A 20,141-nucleotide genomic window follows, 5' to 3' on the forward strand; every position below is an offset into this window, starting at 1 on the left:
GCTGCACTACAGCCAAGCATAGCAAAAACTGTGAAATTTCTGGGGTCCCTTTATGGCTCTTGGTAGCAGCTTTGTGCTTCTTACACTGCATATGGCTCTCTAAAGCAGGGGTGTCCAAAGTCGGTCCTCGAGGGCCGGCATCCTGCATGTTTTAGTTCTCTCCCTGGTGGAAGTAACAACCTTTTCAGCATGTCAGTGTTCTTCTTAGGCCTTCTAACGAGCCATCATTGGATCCAGGTGCGTTAAACCTTTTAAGGCCTTAGCTTTGGATAAATTAATTAAGGCTTTTTAAGGATGCACGGACACCCTAGTTAGCTTAACTTTAGTTTATAGTTGGAGATAACTGAACCCTTTTTCACCAGGCCTGGCCAGGTCAAAATGATTTTTTTTTCTGACCGCTAGAGAAGAAAAACTTGTGCTGTGCCAACCCTACAGAACCACATTATGGATACAGAGGAATTTTTCCAAGAGCACAGTTTTCCAACAATCCAGAGACAAATTGATGGCGATCTGTGACTTTTCCAGCATGATGAAGCACCGTGTCACAGGCCAAATATGTTAAAGTGACTCAGAGATTGAACACAGATTTTGAAACGAATCTGTGGCCAGTTCTTTCTCGTGCAAAATAAAAAAAACAACACATTTCATACCTGTTGGTTACATGATCGATGAGGTGCTGTTTGAACATGAAGCTCCACTTTTTGATGACATTGAGCAGAGCACTCTTCAACCTCCTGCCATCCACCCTCATCCATCCATGGAAGACATGCACCGCCTCCAGGTGCTGGACCTCCTCATAAAGCTTCTCATAACTGCAGTATAGAGTCAACAGATTGCATTTAATTTGCAGTTAAATGCCAGAACCTGCAAATGCATATTGTTAAGACAGCACCTACACCTACCTGTCTATCTGTCCTCTAAAGCTGTCCAGAGTTGGTGTGCTCTCATAAATCCCACTATCACAGAAAACCTCTACATCGGGGCTTGCGGGATTTTGGCCATACTCGAGAAACTGACGCATGAACTCCTTCCTGTCGTCCATGTACAAGTAGCTGAAACGCTCCAGAGAGCTGCGGAAGTTACAGCACACGGTCATGGCGGCCTTCACACGCTCCATCAGGAGGTGTCGCGTGTCTGCCAGCTCAGTCATGCTTTCCATGTCAGCCTGACAGAAAAAGAGGAGTAGAAACCCAAGGGATGCATGTGTGTTTTCGTTAAGGCTGCATCAAACATGCTTTACCTGGTAGTGGGCAGAGGGGCTGTGCTGGGCGAGCCGCGGCACCAACGAGGACATTTTGAACACATCGTTGATGAGGCTCTCCACTATCTCAAACAAACTATCTGGAGCCCCCAGCTCCAGAGAGGGAAAGAAGACCATGTTAGGGGCCTGCAGATCAAGACGGGCCTCGAGCAGAGGGGCCATGACAGTTCTTTGATCTGTGGAGAGAGGAAAACATGGAGCATAAAAACAGTTTGAATAGTAATACTTAATTCACCACTGGTTTAAAATCGACTGTTAGATCATTTACAGATGCAAACAGTGTTGACTCCCATTTAAGATGTATAAAAATGAAAACCTTTAAAAAAAATTAAAAATTATCTCATAATGGAAGAACCTCACATCAATAGCTTGGTTTTCTTTTATCCTCTCTTCCTTAAAGTGTTTTTTATATACGATCCATGTCTTGGATTGCGTCTAAAAATTTAGCTTTTGTGTCTGATGAGCCATTTGTATCTTAATTTATTCCTATGTTTTGAATGTTAATCTGTTAAAAGACCCATTAAACAGCCATAATCAGCTGAACCAGAAGAGTGCATCAGATTTTAGCTTTTCAGTCAAAATTTTAAAACGCCTGGCATTCACTACTAAGATTCCCAGGACTTTTAGAATTGGAAAAGGGCCGCAGTATCTCAGATTTTCCACCAAACTAAACGGAGACCATAAGGTGCTTTTTCATGCAAGGCATCTTTCTACTACAGAACATTTTCAGGGACTCTGAAAATATTTGGGAATAATATTAGTCATACTCTTTTTCCACTGTGGTTACCATGGTAAAGACAAATTAACACAGTGCAAAATATATCCCTGCTATGAACATAGTTTTCAATTCGATTTTTTTTAAAGACTGTCTACTAGATGAAGGAAGTGACAGCAATTTATGTCAAAAAATGTCGGATTCAACTTTCGCAACAAGAAATTGCCTCTACTCTTGGTGGTTGATAATCTGGTTCCACAGTGAAAACCGTACACATGACAGAACAATCAAAGTAAATTTAAGATCCAGGAAAAAAATATTTTACATCTCAGAGTCAAATTTGAGATTTTTTTCTTTTTTACAGCTAATGTTTGGCCGGTTTGAAGAACAAACGAAATGGAGCGAAAGCCTCAAACTGCCAACTGGAGCTACACTAGATATGTTGTTTTTTTTTACTTTTAAGTTTAGTTTCTAAGGTGTAAATTATATACAACTTTTTCAGTACTCTTCAATGTTATGTAGTGTTGCAGCAGACAACTAAGTGCTGTCCTATTTGCAAAAATGTATCCCATAACACAGAAGGAATGCCACCTGCGATGCCAGTGATTTTGTTAAAAACAATTTCTCAAGATGGGTTTTTTCCCCCCACTGAATAAATGTACTAAGCCTTAATATTTTTTTTCAGAATGACATTATGTGCAATAGCAGAAGCATTAATTTCAAGGCACTCCACACATCGTCAACAGGGCTGCCAACAAATTTGTCTGTATCCGTACATCAGAGACTTCTTGATTTTTAAGACGTTGAAGGCAAAGAGAGCACACAAGGGAGAGCTGGTTGGACACGGCAGCTATTTGTAAACACTCCTGCTCATCTTGAACCGCATCTAAACTGGCTGACAAGACCCATGCCAGCAAGCATGTTCGCTAGTTTTCCGTGTCCATAATCCAGCCAATAAAGGCGGACAACCGACTGACATCAAAGCCCTTGAGGACATGTTGCAAAAGAGCTGTCCAAGTGAGTGCTGGCTGAGAGACGCTGCAGAATCAGAGTAATGAGCAGCTCTGAATTTTCTCCCATTAATATTAGAATTGGCTGCAGCGTTCTGCTGGCATCGAGACGAGAGTCGCAACAGCCTCTACATGACTGTGGCATTTTTAATAACAAATACAGACTTTTTAGATCTACGGTTGAAGCAAGATGTTTACATATACCTTATAAAACAGAAACAGAGGCTGTCATAAATCTCTATCTGACTAAAGTCTACCTTGTTTTGGGTCAGTTATTATTACCGTCTTTTGCTTTCATTTTGCTAAATGCAAATGGTCTCAGTCGTTGTGTCCTTGAGCAAGATACTTTCACCTGACCTGCCTGCTGGTGGTGGCCACAGGGCCAGGTGGCACCCTCTCACTGTGTGTGTATGAACGGTTGAATAACTGACTGTAGTGTATAGTGCTTTGGAGTCCTTGAACATGATGAAATGCTATATAGCTGTGGGCTATTTACCATTTGCTACATTCAAAGTCAAAAGTTTAAGAGAGTCAGTATCCACACAGAAATGTGTCTAGGGCTGATACATTGTCTGTAAAGACACTTCATAAGCTTAGTACCTGTTTACAGTTTCCACAAGTTATTTGGCATTTGGTCTTGATGACCATCGTCACTTTAGGTGAATTTTTTTTTCCAAAACACCATTTCAACCACCATTTCATACCACTGGTGGTGGTATCATTTTGTGTTGATGTTTTATTGCAGGAGGGACTGAGAACTTCACAAAATAGATAGCATTATCAGGAAGGAAAAAACAATGGAAACATTAAAGGCATTATCTCAAGACATCAGCCAGGGATTTAAAGATTGGGCACCAAATAGGATTTTAGTACTGGACAATAACTCTAAACTTACAGCCAAGTCTTTCACAAAGTCACTTAAGGATGAAAAAGTCCATGTTTTGGTGCGACTGTAACCGAGTCGTCTTGTCAGTCTGTGGGCAAAGTTGAAAAGCTGTGAGTGTATGTGTGTCGACAAGATGGCCTATATGGCAGTTCTCTAAGTGGAAAGTGGAAAAATAAAAACCAGAAGAACCATTTTTAATCGGCTTCTGAAAAGAGTCAGGGATGTTTGACCCAAGTTATTCAGCACAAAGAGCAATTCTGTTAAATACCTTGAACTTTGAACAAAGTGGGGGGGGAAATTCACACAATTATTCTAGCATTTAGCAAATATGAATAATTTTAGTAATCCTAACTGATCTAAAACATTTTAAAAAGACAAGTTTTGTCTGATGTATTTATTGTCATGCAGTGAGAAAAACAGGGCATGTGCCTCTAATAGTGTATAGACTTATCTGGCTTGAACTGCAGCTCTATTGTATTGTTCGCGGTTCATTACCCTACCGGTGTTGTCCAGGAAGAACTTGAGAGAGCACTCAATACAGCTGAAGAATCCATCTATAATCATGTCATCAATGTATTCCACATAGGCCTTCCACTCCTCCGAGGACGACTCGGCTCTGAACAGTGCCTGATTGCTCTAAGACATAAAAAGCAGGACAATCTCAGTAAATCATTTAGAAATTACATTAAAATGTAGTTCAAAGGGAATTCCAAATCCCTGCTCGAAAATGTCTTTTAAAATGATGAAACGTTAGTGAAACCTAAAGAGAATTGGAGATGTCTCAATCATCAGAAAAGTACCTCTAGCAGGAAGTGGATTTTCCCCCCAGAGGACTGCACCACATTGTGAAACCGCTCCACCCTGTCAGCGCGGTCCTCAAGGCAAAGCAGAGCATCCTTTCTGCCGTCTTTTCTGTCAAACATGGGGACGGCCCACGACTTCATGTACCTCTGCATCTCCTCCACATTCTCCTTGGTCTTTTGAAGTCTGCTCTCCAAGTCACACACAGCGTCTCGGATGTCTTGGATATACTGCCACACACCTGAAAGACGTGTGTGCATTTTACAATTTTAAGGGGTCCAAAATAAGTTTTATAAATTTTATGCATCACTTAATTCACGTGTGGGATTCGCAAAAAAAACAAAACAACAACAACATGCAATATCCTTGTACTCTCCCACATTTTGTGACATTACAACCAAAACCTTCCCATTTTTGTTGGGATTGTGTATGACAGACCAACACAGTGGAATTTAACTGTAAGGTGTGCAAAAAAACCAAAACAAATAGTTTTCAAAGTTGTAATATCTAATAGAAATTAGAATTTTACACAGAAATGAACAGTGGGCCGTGTATTTGTATTCACTATCCATATGAAGTCGTGAAATTTGTAATTTGAATCTACCAACTATGGGGTGCCGTTTCAAAGTCACCCAGACAGAAATCGACAGTAATAATTTGGGCCGTTTAGCCTGTCATGAGAGAGAAGAAGGGGTTTATTGTTTAAAGTTATATTTTTACCATGTTATTCATCGTTTAATAAATGTCACAATTCCAAACTAAATATTTACTTAGCAAGCTAACTCTTTAGCTCAACACTAGTTATTTACTCAGCAAGCTAGTTTACAGCTATAAACTAAAAACTTAGTAAGGAAGCTAACTATTTAGCTCCAAAATGAAACATTTAGCTTCAAACTAAATATATAAGTTACAAACTAAACGTCTCATTGTAAGTTCAATGTGTAGGTCAGAACTAAAATATTTAGGTTTATATTGCTAATTAACTTACAGATAAGCGGAAATGGACTACCAAAACAAAAGCTTGGTCCCGCGAACCTCTCTCTGGTCTCAAACTGTAGGTCCGTGGTCCTGTAACCTTTTGAAATGTCCCTTTTCCCACAACACATTTGATATCAACAGCGAAACTGTCTCGCTAACATGCAGATCCAAACTCTATGGATCTGCTAATGAGCTAAAATTGGAGACAGGTGTGCTGAAGCAGACAGACGTCTTAAACTGGGAGTACCAGGGTTTCGACCTCTCCCCTGAAGTCCCGAAAGAGGGTGAAAAGACCTGAGTCCAAACTGACGATTCTGATGGCTCAAATTAGCATCCCTTTTTCAATTGTAAACGTGGCCATTGACCTCAGGCCAGAAAGGAGGAGTGGAAAATCATGCAAAACTGGTTATAGCTAAAATAACCAAATATAGCTAAAATCTTTCAGGTCAGTCGACCCGTCTCTGGGCTCCAAAGGTAGAAATGTTAACATAGGACCCTTCTCTGGTACTCACAGTGTTAAAGTTGCAGGACACCGACCTTTGTGGAGTGTACTTTGAGATTACTGCAAAAGTCCTGCTGGCAAGTCTCAATCTCTTCAACTGCTGCTCATGTCACTTCATTATCATCGAAGTGACAGTTGGAGTAGCAAGACCAAGCTTTTATTTTGATAGTCCACCTCAGCTTATTGGGAAGAATATTTAGCTATGACCTAAATATTTTGTTTGGAACTAAATAATTTTTTTGTTTTGAGACAAATATTTAGTTTACAACCTAAATATTCTGCTTGCTAATTACATATTTTTTGCTTGGAACTGTGACATTTCTAAATGTATGAATGGAAAGACATCCAAAGCTTGGAAAAAGTACAAATCTACCAAAATATGGCTATTTATCTGTACCTACACACCAGCCAAGGAGAGCCTTGCCTTACCAGCCTGGCACTCAATGTACATTACATATTGGGTTTTCCAACATTTCCACCCTTTGCCTTTGGAAATCATACAGCATATTGAGATGCATGTACCTTGCTCAGCATGCAGCAGATATGTGTGTAGCTGCTGTGTGTTCCTGCAGAGAAACAGTAAGACGGTCCCCGCAGACAGCTGAGTGCACTGGCTTGTACCATAAACACTCTTATTTCTGCCCTGTTCCGCCAGAAGTCCCAGAGTCGGAAAAACCAACAACATGTCCTGCTGCTGTGCGTCAATCAACCCTTATCAATGATTAAACGGCTCCTTTATTTTTATTTTATAAGCAAAGTCTTTCAGTTCGTGTTAGATTCTCAAGCAAGCCGCTGTGCCCTCGAACTGACAAGGATGGAGGCAAACGGGAGAGAACAGAGGGGCAGGAGTCGTTTTCTAACAACTCTTGGTGTCCTTACGTCCATTTTTTGTCTGTATTCTCAATTCTAATATATCACAGTAAATGCATAGAACATTTTAAAGAAGAAAGTGACAGCAAAAAGTCCAATATGATTCCTGAAAAAAATCAACTCCGGAGGTAAAAAAAAAAAAAAAAATCTAATTTTCCTGCTTCATTGTTAGGACAGGAAGATACAAGCTGGAGTTGGGATTTCCTCAACTGCTTAGCAACCGACATTGGAGCCACCAGTTAACAATAACTCTTTGTACTGTCATGGTGGCCAACATAGCAACTCTATTGAATCAGCAATACACGACATCAGAAAGAAAAAAAAAAAGCATACTAGAAACCGTTATCCAACAGGTTATTGCCATTATTTTTCTGGATTACATGCAGTGTTTCCTTTAGAAAAGAGGTTGTCAAGCGTAAACGCATGGATATCAGAGGGTTAGTTATAACAAAAGGTTTGTTTAAACAAAATAATCTTCTCTAACTGACTATGAATTTGCTCTGGTTTAATTGTACGTGCAAATTCAACTGAGAACAAAAAAATATACTTGCATCAATTGTACCATCGTTGCCAAATCTCCATTAGGAAGACGATCCAGAAACAAACATTGTGACTTTTCAAGTTTGACTTTCCATACTTTGCTCAAAGCCTCCCAGTGAAAGTCTATTCAGGGAGGTTTGACTGGACGACAAGCCCTGGAGTTAGGAGGAGCAAGTCCTGCGTTTAGCTTTGGGTAACTCAGAGGCCTGTTGTTTTCCAGATGACGAGGCTCTGCTGGTGTCTACCTCTACGACTTTCCACTTGAAAAGGAGCAGTTTGTAGCCAAGTGTAAAGTGGTTGAGAGAGCCTTCAAGTCTAAGTCAAAACAGCAGAAAGCCTCAGATATGAACGTTTGTGCTTTCAGCTTGACAGCTTGTATGTCTGAGCACTGAAGAGGCTGTCGCCACTTTTCAAATCTTTTGTGTGACAGCATTTAGAGTACATGGTTTGAGGGGGAAGAACAAAGTAAAAGAGAAGAAACCATGACAGACAAGACAGAGATGAAAGCACCACTGTGAGTACACCGTGATCGGATAACCTTTAGCTGCCGAATACACCGCAGTTAGCTTCTGCTGGAGCACTTCCTGTCAAAAAATCCCCAGAAAAACACAATCCCAAAATCTTAGACGGCTAGACGGATCCGACCTTGACAAGACAATTCCACACCGAACGGAGTCTTTGAAACACAAAGATTATTTGAAGATTTACAAAACCTTGCTTACTATTTGTGGAAACAGAAAAGAGCATTGTCAAAAGTTTTTGGCATGAGAACCGCTTTAAACTTAGACGAGCACAAAAACAGCAATATAGGGACTAGTCGAATCATGACTGTTGTCACTGATTCCATGAAGCAGTTTCTGATTTAAGAAACTATTTGTTAGAATAACAACAAACAAAATGTGATTCTTAGTTTTCCTAAAAATTTGCTCCACGTCTTCCTGGTGAAATTAGTGTAATCTAACATTTGGACTTGTGAGCTGGCTGTATGGCTACACCCCAACGGGTGGCATCAAAAGCAACAAGACATTGTGTAAATAAATTGCAAATTATGTTAGCTCCACCATCAATAATGGACTGACTCCTCCATGAAACAACAACTCTCTTTGAGGACGAGAGCTTTGTGTTTTTTAGTTGTTGTTTTTCCTATTAATTATTTATCTGGCCAAGTCTGTAAATTATTCAGCACGACACTCATTTTGAAGATATTTCGTTTTGCAATTGTAATGAAACTTTTAAATGCTGCGAGGACAGCAAGCGAAAGGAGTCTGCATGTTTGTGTCATATTTGTCATTTGTGTTACGGGGCGTAGGCAGAGCAGGAAAAAAAAAAAAAAAAAAACATTGGCACGACTGAATACCACTGCACCGAGCGCGACGGTAAAAAAACCAAAAAAAACAACACGCCGTTTAGAGGCGTCGCTGCTGTATGTGTTACTTTATCAGCTGACCTCTGCTGTTCCAGTTCAGGCTCTCCTCTGCCTCTCCCAGCCGAGCGTCGATGTCTCTGAGCTGACCCTGAATCAGAGGACGCTCCACGTCCAGCACAGACAGCATCACCTGCGTTCAAGGAAAAGGGAAGGGAAGAAAAATAAGTAAATACATGTAAATCTGTCATGGAATATTAATGTACATGCCAACATGCTACTCAGAATGCCTAATGGGGTGTTCGCTTTCCCAAACTCACAATTTCAGCCTCGTTTGCCTGTTTCTCTGGCGTTACAAGTCGATTGGACCAAAATAGCTGGAAACTGTGCGTTGCTGTACGTTCGCATTGCAAACGGGCTTAATTGGGGAAATGTATGATGAATGCGGCTGAGGATAATAGGAGCCGTTTGCTGTGCTGCTGCGTTAATTACGTAAGTGATTTCTTGCATATTGTTCTATTATTCATTATTGACACTGCAATGCCCCTCTGTTTAGTTCCCATTAAGGCCGACAATGGGAAAAGTGTCTTGGGTAAAGACAGGCGTATTATACGTACAAATTCATTTTTCAAATGGGCGAACAAAAACAAACAAACAAAAAAATAACTATGCTAATCTCTGTAAAATTCAGGAATTAAATTTACATAAGTCACCATGGCTCTCGGTAGATAATTTATCACAGAGTAGCTGGTTTACATCATGATTTATGTTTCACATGACTGTACATCCATCTTTCACTGAGAACATCTTAGAAAGGTGGATCTGGTCAAGTATTTTTATTTTTTTTTCTCGAATGTAATGAATGATGGGGCCAATCTGATCCAGGATCAGTCTGATAGTGGCGTCGCTCATTTAATGACTCTTTCCTTCTTTTCCAATTATTATAATTTATGTGAGGCTTAGTAAAATCTTAACCTATAACACAGGCCTTGGAAACCATGCTGCTGTCTAAATACATTAATGCCATGCACTGGTGCGAATGCACGGCACTGGAAATATGAGGCTTCATCCGAGCAGTCCGTCATGATTACAATGTTGATATAAAGTGGACCCCAACCTACCCACAGTTTATTATTTGTGGATTCACTAATTCACAGACTTTTCTGTGGAACGTAACTCCAAAATATCCTCAGATTCACAGATTTGAGAGCATCTTCTTTGACACGCCACTGGCTGGCGTTTGCAAAGAAGTTAATCCAGGACTTTCCTGTACTGTACCTCCAAGAGTGAATGTAAGGAAAACTGTACATGTCTACTTCTACTGTAGTGCTAAGCTAGTTTAAAATGTGGGCACTGAGCCTGGCACAATAACAAGTTTTGCTGGACGATAAACTGTCCCAGCAGTTATTGCGATAAACGATAATATTATTTTGAGACCGTTTTCGAGTAATGTAATAGTAATAATGGCATTCTCAAGGATCGATAAACTTTAAATTCTATTGAACATTTAAACACTGGAACTGGAAGACATTTGAAATATCCAAAATAAATAAAGAAGACAACAGAAACAACAAATAAAATGAATTATGAAGTCTTTGTAAGCGAAAGTATCTTTCATGAAAAGGGACCATACTGGAGACTTTTGTCATACATTTTTTGGTGAAAAGAAAGAGAGACGAGAAAAACAATAAATCAAGCAAATGAAAATTATTTCTTATAATTTATCATGCGACTAACTGATTTATTGTTTATTGCGCAAGGCGTAATATTAAGGTGTATTTGGTGCTACAGCATAAGCGTTTTCAGAGGGGGTTTCTGAGTAATTGTGGACGACTGTAAGCTGCCACACTTGGTTCACATGCGGCACGACATGGAGCTACAACCAAACAACAGGAACTGGATCGCAGAAGGTGTGTTTAATCAGTCTACCACACATTCTTTGGAAGCGTTTGGCATTCTGTGGTAAACTCGGGCATAAAATAGGATTATTTGTGACTTAGAAACATGGGAGATTGCTGCTTAAACTGCAAATGCTAATTTTGCTAACAATTAGCATAAAAACCATTACAAGTGTCAATTGTGTTCAATGTTTTCACCTTGGCTTCACTACTGTATAAGAGCTACTTCTTTCAATGTCTCATGTATACTTAGTGTGAAGCTGCCGCTCCTCTTTAAAAATTAATGACCATAAATAGTGAAACGGCTGGTTTAACTACCCTGTCACCATGTTTTTGATGGACCTGGTGGCTTTTTAGATGTTTTATCAGCGTTTGACACCCGCAAGCCACAGAGTTGACAGCAGCAGCATCTTTAGATGATAACTCTGCTTTAAAGTCGACGATGTCACCCTCTTCCCTCCACCTCCAACTCTTTATTTCTCTGTATCTCAGCTTCAGCAGCTACTGTATAAGGAGTTCTTCAAACTGTGGATTTCGGTTCACTGGAAAAGGAAAAAGAGCGACAGATTCCTGCAAACATTTAAGATGGGGTTTTGTTTTGTTTTTTTTGTTGTTCGTTTCTGTTGCAGCTCTCTCGGAGCAAGGCCGTAGCCGTCTCCGGTTAGCAAGCGCAGCCTCCTCACAAACTCGGTAATCTGAGAATCGTTCACTCTAATCCTTCCTGACCTTGTTGTATCGGACTGCAGTGAGCTCCAGGTTGGCCACATACTGCCACAGCTGCTCCCTGGCCGCGTAGAGCTGAATGGCAGCCTCCGGTATGGCCTCGGTTGGTCGACGCATCAAGTACTTCACTTCTCTGAGCACGGCTGCCAGCTAGGAAGAAGCAAAAAGAGTCCAAAACAGCCAAGGTTGATGCCCAGCAACAAACGCTTCGGCCCAGTCCTTGACAAGAAGCGGTGTAACTGAGTCGGATCTCTAGGCTGCTTCTTCGCACACGTCTTAAGCTCTGCTCACCAATTATCTGACTGAGATCAGGTCTTTTTGACAGTCATCCTAAAACATTGCTTTCCCTTATGCCACTATGTAGCTAATTTGGTGGTGTGATTAAATTCTCTGTCAGTTTGGAGGGCCCACTTGCGCCCAAGCATTTACTTCCTAGTTGATATCTTGAAATGTAGATCAAACACATGCACAACAGGGACCTGCCAACCCTATTACTCTGCTGTAATGCTGTTCTCAGCCCTGCTTTTTTTCTAAAAAAGCAATAAGGATCATAATGGACAAATGATTGTGTCCCTGATTGGACTTGGACTCCGTGAGTTGGGTTGTATTCTCTGTTTGGAGCAGTGGCTTCTTTCCGGCTGAGTGGCTTTTCAGCACATCAGTAAAGGACAAATTTTGAAAGTAGATCATGACCCAGTCTTACTAAATGAATGAATGCTTGTTTTCATACATGCAGAGGAGCTCGCACTTCCAGGCTTCTTAAAATTATAATCAAAGCTGAACCACAATTTGGCCTTTTTCCAGATTTGTCTGTGATGTTTGGGGTGTTGCCTAACAAAAAATGATCCACAGGCTATAGAAATTCACAGCTCAGTCAAAAATTTAAAAAAAAGCCTGACACAGCCAGGAGGAGGGTCTTATTGTTAAGAATCATGCTCGTGTACATGCTGCTCAAACTCTCCCCCCTACCTCTGGGGGGAAGAGTTTGTTAACAACTGTTTCCTGTAACAGTAAGTTGTGTTAGAAAAATCCAGTAATGAGTACACAACGTTGATTGGCAGCGCCAAGACCCTCCTCCTGGCTCTGATTGGTTGTTTTTGACCAGGAGTGGTACATTAATTTTTCTTTAATAAAATGTACATACTCCAGCTTTAAGGAAACTAATCAAATAATCTCCAGAAAACGTCTCTAAATATTTTTGGGATTTTTTGGAAAGTGAAAAATATTTTTGTTATCCTTATTGACCTAAAGCAGTAAAGTACTTGGTCTGACTTTATGTCAGCCTGTGGGGAAAATAAGGTTATGCAACTCTTTCTACAGTTAATGTAAATGCCTGTTTATTGTATTGCCAACAGAATTGGAACATACACTAGAATACTTCAGGAATTAGGAATAATTCTTGCTTCTTTCCCTTAAATAAAAGCAGTGAGATCACACCATCCATGTTTATTTTGCATGTTTGCGTAAATTCTGTGAAACCTTCTCTACTTCTGCTCAAGGTTATGCCATAAATAAGAACGTCATCGCGGCCCGAGCTCATTCTCAATGGCGTGTGAGGTAAATATAAAAACCTGCGGGTTGAAATTGACAGAGATCAGACGAGTGTCCAAGTCTCGGCTGATTAATGGCAAGCTGAGGTTGTGCTGCGAGCTCTCGCCCACGGCCTCCGTCCACGTCGCATACAAGCCGGCCGAGTATCTGGAACACCAAACACAGAGCGGACAAGCTGCGATCACTATCGGGGAGGAGTTCCTCTAGACAAAAAAACAACAACAACAAAAACCAATCTGCAACGTTAGCATACACAATGCTTCACATTCCCACTTAAAGAGCTCGGCTTTTATTCCGTAGTGGTAGATGAATACGCGGGCCCCCGTGGAAATTAGCATAAGCAACGAAACAAGGCGTATGATTGAGGCATTTTGTCAACCCTCGGAGGTTGTAAACAGAACGAGAGGCGTGATCCGCCTGTCCGCATCTGGCAAACAATAAAGGGCAGAGGGAGCGGAGTGAAGGAGTGTGAGGTGAGTGTGTGTGGAGTGTGGGGTGTAATATGGGGATAAACGCTGATTCATCTGAGCGGGGTTGTCAAGATGTCAGGGTTCTGTACGTCTATATCAATCTGTAAATAGCCACATTTATGATGAGGACTTGGGAGCGCCGCGTGCTCCTTATTGAATCTCTGCTGTGAGCTTCATTTCCTGATAGTGGCACCGCAGACACAGAGGCAATCAAATGCCTCGGTCACGGCCATAAATCACGCCGCATTTTGTCTGCGGGGGTAAATGAGTGAGGATGCCAGTCCTGCTGCTAAATGGAATATGTATAATAATAGTGGCATTCGTCGGAGGCAGCTGAGACGATTATTACCGAGGAAGAAGGGCTCTAATTTCTGACGGGAGTAAATTGTGGGCAAAGAACTAGTCGTGTTCATCATCCCATTACGCCGTTCTGGGGGACACGGAGGGAAGGAGTAATTGTGAGCTTGCGAAGCGCCAAAGAAGCACCTTCGATCTGGGGGTGTAGGAGCACAAGGATTTATATCACACACTACATTTTGAGAATGAGTAAATCATTACTCCCCCCAAAGATTCTAAGTTTAGCTGAAAACTCTTTGAATTTTCTTTAAAATTATAGTTTTGAGCAGGGCAGTCAACCTATTCTTTTTTTTTTTTTTTTCATCTGGTTCAGTTTCTTTATTATTTATTTTACATTGGTTGTTCTACTTCTTATTGTACTGACTGAACAAATTACAGTTGTGTTGTTTTCATGTTTGAACACAATTGTGAAGCTATTGGTGTATTTATATTTTGTGATATCGCTGCACTGGTGCAGCGATATCACATAAATTAGTAATTCAGTATCTTTATGCCAGTAAGGATTTGGTTTTTTCTGTGTGTTCATTTAGGTTTCTGTGTACCGTCTCTGTGTTGTCCCGGCTACGCCTTGATTAGTTACAATTCAGCACTGCTTTTCTGTGTCCGTACTAAACCTCAGATATCGGGTTCAGTAGTGAAGAAAGTGGATCGGTGCTTCCCCTAGTTGCAGTATTTATTTATTTATTTTTTCAATTAAGTTTTGAAAACATCTTAGACCTATAAGAATATTCATAACTTAAGGGCATATCAGAGATGAAATACATTTCCCTGATTTCATCTGGGTAATTTCCACATCATAAATGAAACTTAAAACACGTTTGATTTTTAGTAAAGCGGTACTGCATCGTTGTTTGGGTCAGACCACACTAAACTATTTGTGCAATAAACTACATATATGAAGCATCTGTTAGAACATACCAAAAACAAAAGGTTTTTATTTTGGATTGCAAATGCAATTTAGTGAATTTAACTTCAAGAAAAATTTCACATAATATCAATTCTCTGTATCATTCCTGACCTCTACTTTTGGCAGACTGTATTTCTTTTGTAAATACAGATAAATGTGGGTAAAGTCTGATACTTTTCCTTCCTGTTCAGCAGCACAGTGCATGAGAAATGCTTAGCAAAGGGATTTTTGAAGCAGATTTAAATCAAGGACAACAAGCACACACATTTGTGCACTTTTGTAAAAAAAACAAAAACATTACTTTTGGTAAACTGAGGACGGGCAGATTGCCTTAAAATGTTACAAGCAAAAAGTTGTGCATGAATTCAGCTTTCTGTTATCTAATCTGTATTCATAATCTACTTTTAGAATAAGCATTAAAATACAGTGCATTTTTGGTTGCACAGGGAAGCTGTTAATGACTAGTTACCTTCTAATAGCCTTTTGGGAGCAACTAAAGCCTAAATTTAAGAGTCAAATGGTTCTAGGAACAATTGGCTTTTAGAACCAATCGTTCTTTTTTTTTTTTTTTTTTTTTTTTAAAAAAACCTACGTAAGCTGACAAATCCAGGTAGTTTATAATATAGATGCTGAAGAGAAAAAAAATGTTTCCCTAATGTTGGTAAAAACTCAAAATATAATATGGGATATTTTGTAAGAAATTCAAGGCAAAAAAGTACAATGTCAAAAGATCGTGTCTTCTGTTTCTGCAACAAAATGGGCATAAATTGCACATTAGTGATGACATATACTTTGTGCAAACAATTTAAGAAGACAATGAAGAAAAAACATCAACTGACCTTTTTTTTAAAAATACTTCTTATCACATGAGGCACAATAGCAGTGACTCCATAACTAATGAGTCGATTCTCTTATCTATAATGGTCAAGTCACTGGGTGAGCATATAAAATCCTAAAAACCTCTTGCTGTAAGTGATGATTATTTTAGTAATCAATTATTCTTCGTATTATTCTAATTGATCAGATTTTTTTTTAAATCGCCATGTTCTACACACTTTTTATTTAACCACTTAAGCCATTTTTTTTATAACTGACTAATATTAGAAATACATTAAAAGACACAAACAATTCAATTCCTTTTGTAAGCAAGAAAAATACATAGCATTCATTTGAATGCTTTAACTAGACCACTTGAGGAGTTTAGGGTAAAATATACTTACAGACAAACGTGTTTGTATCTTAAATGAGAAATGTATGTTTATTTTTGTAGAGTTTTGGCTTAATTGCTGCTCTGAATATGTTGTCCTCTCAACAAACTCCATTTTTGAGGTCACCAGTTACCGATTAATCAATTACTAAATGACTGACGACTAATTTAATAAGATTCATCACCATTCATCCGATTAATCGTTTCAGCCCTAAGTAAACCTGAATAAATTTACATTAAACCCTAATAATAATAGTACAAAAAAACCTGAATTGAGGTCAATACCTACTCTCCAAGAACATACAGACTTGCTCTCTATTCTAGTAAGAACAAGAACAATGTGCTTTCTAGCCAGAGTCTGTACTACTTGACAAGAAATCAAGTGCAGAATTCATTAGAAGTCTTCGTAAGCCTCTGCTACTGCAGCACAGACACTTCAAAAGACAAAAACAGAAAGTTCTGCTCAGAATATGCATTAAGAACAAGGAGCAAGAAGCCCCAAACCAGGGCTGGATGATTTTATTTTGTTCTTGCAGCCAATGGGAGAAGACATTTCTCTGTTCTTCTGAAGTATATGTTGATGTGTTCTGCTACAATGCAAGCTCTATGCGGGGAAAAAAGATGTTCCAGTTACGGTAACCAGTTCTCATTTACAACTACAGTATGTGTGGGTTCATTTTGGCCTTGCTAACAGGTTCTGCTCTGCATGCATTAATCTGCATCTAAAAGGAGAGACGGTTTAAAACACCAGTCTCTGTTGGCACACGGCTAATTTAAACGAATGGGTAAATAACATGCTTCTGCAGGAACTGACGGCATGCTGGGGAGGTAACGCAGCCGTTACATTCTGCTGCCCTGGGGCAGAAACACACGTCTGAAATGTGCAGGACAGCGGGCCATCATCATCATCATCATCATCATCATCATCATCACTACTACCGAACGTCATTGTTCACTGAAGAGCTTTTAAACAAATGTTTAATGAAAAGTTTAAATGCAGTTTTATAAACCAAAAAAAAAAACTATTCATCAAGATTTAATTATCGCAGGTCCTTCCTCCCAGCAGCTGTTATGTTCTCAATAAGTGTTTACGTAGCTGCTGTTTTTCCATTTTTGGTAAATAATTTGTTATTATCAGTTATTAAGACCTCTGTCAAACTTATATTCAGTCATCTAAGAAGTTTGTATCTGATAGGAAACGAGGCAAGAAACTCTCAGAAAATAACACCTGACAGAAAGTGTGTCATTTATACTAATATCTAAACATTTCCAAACAGTTCTCGAAAACACACAGCAGTCAAATCCTTACAGTTGCTGACTAGGTTGTCGCATGTTTCAGTTGCTATTCCAAGGATTTATCTGTGGCTACGAGATGCAATTCCACGATTGGACGGTTAAATCTATTTTTGACTTTCTCCACAGATTCTCTGTCGGTTTCCATTCAGGACTCCAAAACTCCAATACTGCTTCCGGTCAGAAAAACGAAATAAACGAGTGCTTTAAAACCTAAATCTATAAGGAGTATGAATAACTTCGGGCTGAACCGCAACCTCATAGCAAAGAATGTATAAAAATAACTTCTCGCACAAAAGAAGATGCATCAAAAAAGTGTTTCCATGAGGAATATTCCAGTCAGGGAGCTTATGAAGAAAACATAAAGGCTTGCTCAACTTTTAAATAGTTTTTAATCTCTTATCATGGCTGCCAATAAGACACTTCTGGGCGATTTTTATCAGTTCGGAGAGCGAAACAGAACATTGGACTTCACCCTGCGCCTGTTTGGAAATGCAAAAGATAAAGAAACCATTCCGTGTCGCAGCTAACGTTAAATTAGTTTTGATTCTAATATGATATTTAACTAACCCAGCGAAAGCAGCAAAAAGGCTAAATATATTCATAGAATGTGTTGAAATATTCCCTCAGATGTTTACTAACACAGAACATGTCATACTAAATGAACACTCTTTTTTTTTTTTCAGTGACCACAAGAAGGTTTATTTATGTGTGTGTGTGTGGGTGTTTGTGTATGTGTTGTATGAGTCCATTGCTCACTTGGCATCAGTGAGCAGCGACAGTGCATATGGGATTATGGGAGTCCTGCGGAATGATCTGCAGAGCAGCACCGAAGTAATGAGAACATAAATCACGGCCAGAACTGCATGCCGACACGCTGATCCACAAGAGACCGCTTCATGAATGCTAGGCAGTAAACTAACAAAATTACAAATGCTCACTTTACAAGAAAAGAAAGAAAAAAAAAAAAAACACAGCATCATGGGGGGGAAGAAAAATGTCATTAGCAGTTATTATTTAACAAACGCGCTTCCTGTTTTAAGCTTTTTTTTCTGCTGCTAACTTACAGTGCAAGTAAGGCAAAGTCTTCCTGCTCGCCCTCTCTGTCCTGTTGTTTTATTCAGTGACACATACATGATGACACACACTGTAAGATGAGTTAATCCCCACACACACACACCCACACGCCCACACGCACCTGTCCAGCAGTTGCGTCATCTCCTCATAGTTCTGGATAACCCTGGCTCCTTCCGCAGACTCCAAGCCCCTGATGAAAGTTTACAATAAAGTTCATCTCGATTTATTACAGCATTTTTTTAGAAGAGGCTTTTAAAAGCAGTGACTTCATTCTGAGACCCTCAGAAAAGAGGGAAGACATCAAGTTTGATTTGATTTTTTTGTTTGTTTTATTCATCTATGTTGAAAACACGAGGAGCAGCTCACGAGGTGAAGAAGTGCCTCAGTTTGGAGAAGGGGACCCGGATGCGCTGTTGTAGCTCGTGAGCCCATCTCAACCCGCCAGCGACCTCTGGCATGTTCTTATTGGTTGGTGCTGAGCCTGAGGAGGACAAACATTGCACAGAATTACACAGGTATGGAGTTTTCGTGCAATATGTAGCTAATAAATATTAGCTAAAAATGTCCTGGTCTTCAAAATGTTGCTTAATGTTCTTCTAAGCTGTGATATCCTTCTGGTATGTCTGTGTAAATATGGTAAATAAGTTCTAGACAGATTTTTTGGTAGTCCTAACCCTTAATCTGATGATTGGTACTAACACATAAGGCAGAAAAAAATGGTCATGGTTTCAGTAAAATAATAAAAATGGTTTCAGTAAAATATATCGCCCACCAGTCCGAGGAAAGGGTGCCTGTCAGGTTGAGTGACATCTAACAGTGGCAGAAAATCTTCCATGCAAAAGCAACCAAAACTCCAGATGAAGAAATCTGTTTCAAATTTGTATTTTTGTCAAGTTTCTACACAGTCCAACTTTCATTTAACAGTACCTGACTGACTAAACTTTCTTTCTCAGATTACGAGAGGCGCCGTCTTCTTCTTTAGACGGCACAACTGTTCTCTTGGGAAGCAAGCGGAACAAGCTGAATGTGGCGAATGAGAATTATTTCTACGCAGTCAAGCACTCCAGTCACATAGCACGATACAAGGGAGGCTTCGAAATGTGATGTGACAACGGGGGTGTGCTGCGTTTAGGACTTGTGAAGTCAGCAAGTTTCCAATGATTGTGTTCTTCTAAATTAATAAGTTTTGATATCAAGACTATTCAAAGTTTCACAAATTTCAGGGTGTCCTTGAAGCGTTCTAATGGACCTCACTGTTCACTGAGCACAAAATTATTTCCTTAACTATTATTCAGCTTTTTTTCCCCTTACTTTCTGATGGAGGCTTGTAAGGAAGTTGCATCAAAGACGCCCTTCCTATTCAGACATAAAAAACCAGCTCACCAAAACACACAAATTGCTCCGAAGCATAAAGTAAGGCTTTGAATCTTTTCCTAAGCCTCATCTCATAAACTGAGCGAATATTATTGCAGATATCGCTTTGAATCTCACCCAGCTCCTTTACAGCTTTCATCTGTTTGTTGTAAAGGTGTTTACAGGAGTCTAGCTCTTTGTCAAACATGGACAAAAGGAGGGGATATTTTCCCACGGCATCAACGGCGATCAGCGGACGCTCTATCAGGCCTGCAAACATTTCCAGGACCTGAAAACATCAGAGAAATTAAAAAAGAAAAAGAAGAGAGATTGAAATCTTTACATAGGCCTGTGCCCACGGATTTGTTCACGTAAGGAA

General features: G+C 39.8%; 1 protein-coding gene across 1 annotated transcript in view; it reads right to left on the minus strand.

Moving 5' to 3' along the window:
* The window catches only part of dnah9 (dynein, axonemal, heavy chain 9), a 164,427-nt gene that overhangs the window by 136,078 nt on the left and 8,208 nt on the right, over positions 1–20,141 (minus strand). The window contains exons 9-19 of the mRNA XM_032575044.1: positions 19,901–20,051; positions 18,776–18,890; positions 18,531–18,599; positions 13,119–13,245; positions 11,551–11,697; positions 9,011–9,119; positions 4,673–4,914; positions 4,373–4,508; positions 1,241–1,437; positions 903–1,165; positions 651–812 (exon numbers count right to left, since the gene is read on the minus strand). Coding sequence (XP_032430935.1) covers positions 651–812; positions 903–1,165; positions 1,241–1,437; positions 4,373–4,508; positions 4,673–4,914; positions 9,011–9,119; positions 11,551–11,697; positions 13,119–13,245; positions 18,531–18,599; positions 18,776–18,890; positions 19,901–20,051 — 1,718 coding nt within the window. The remainder of the gene's footprint in view (positions 1–650; positions 813–902; positions 1,166–1,240; positions 1,438–4,372; positions 4,509–4,672; positions 4,915–9,010; positions 9,120–11,550; positions 11,698–13,118; positions 13,246–18,530; positions 18,600–18,775; positions 18,891–19,900; positions 20,052–20,141) is intronic.

This window comes from Xiphophorus hellerii, chromosome 10, assembly GCF_003331165.1.
Source record: "Xiphophorus hellerii strain 12219 chromosome 10, Xiphophorus_hellerii-4.1, whole genome shotgun sequence".
Lineage (NCBI taxonomy): Eukaryota > Metazoa > Chordata > Actinopteri > Cyprinodontiformes > Poeciliidae > Xiphophorus > Xiphophorus hellerii.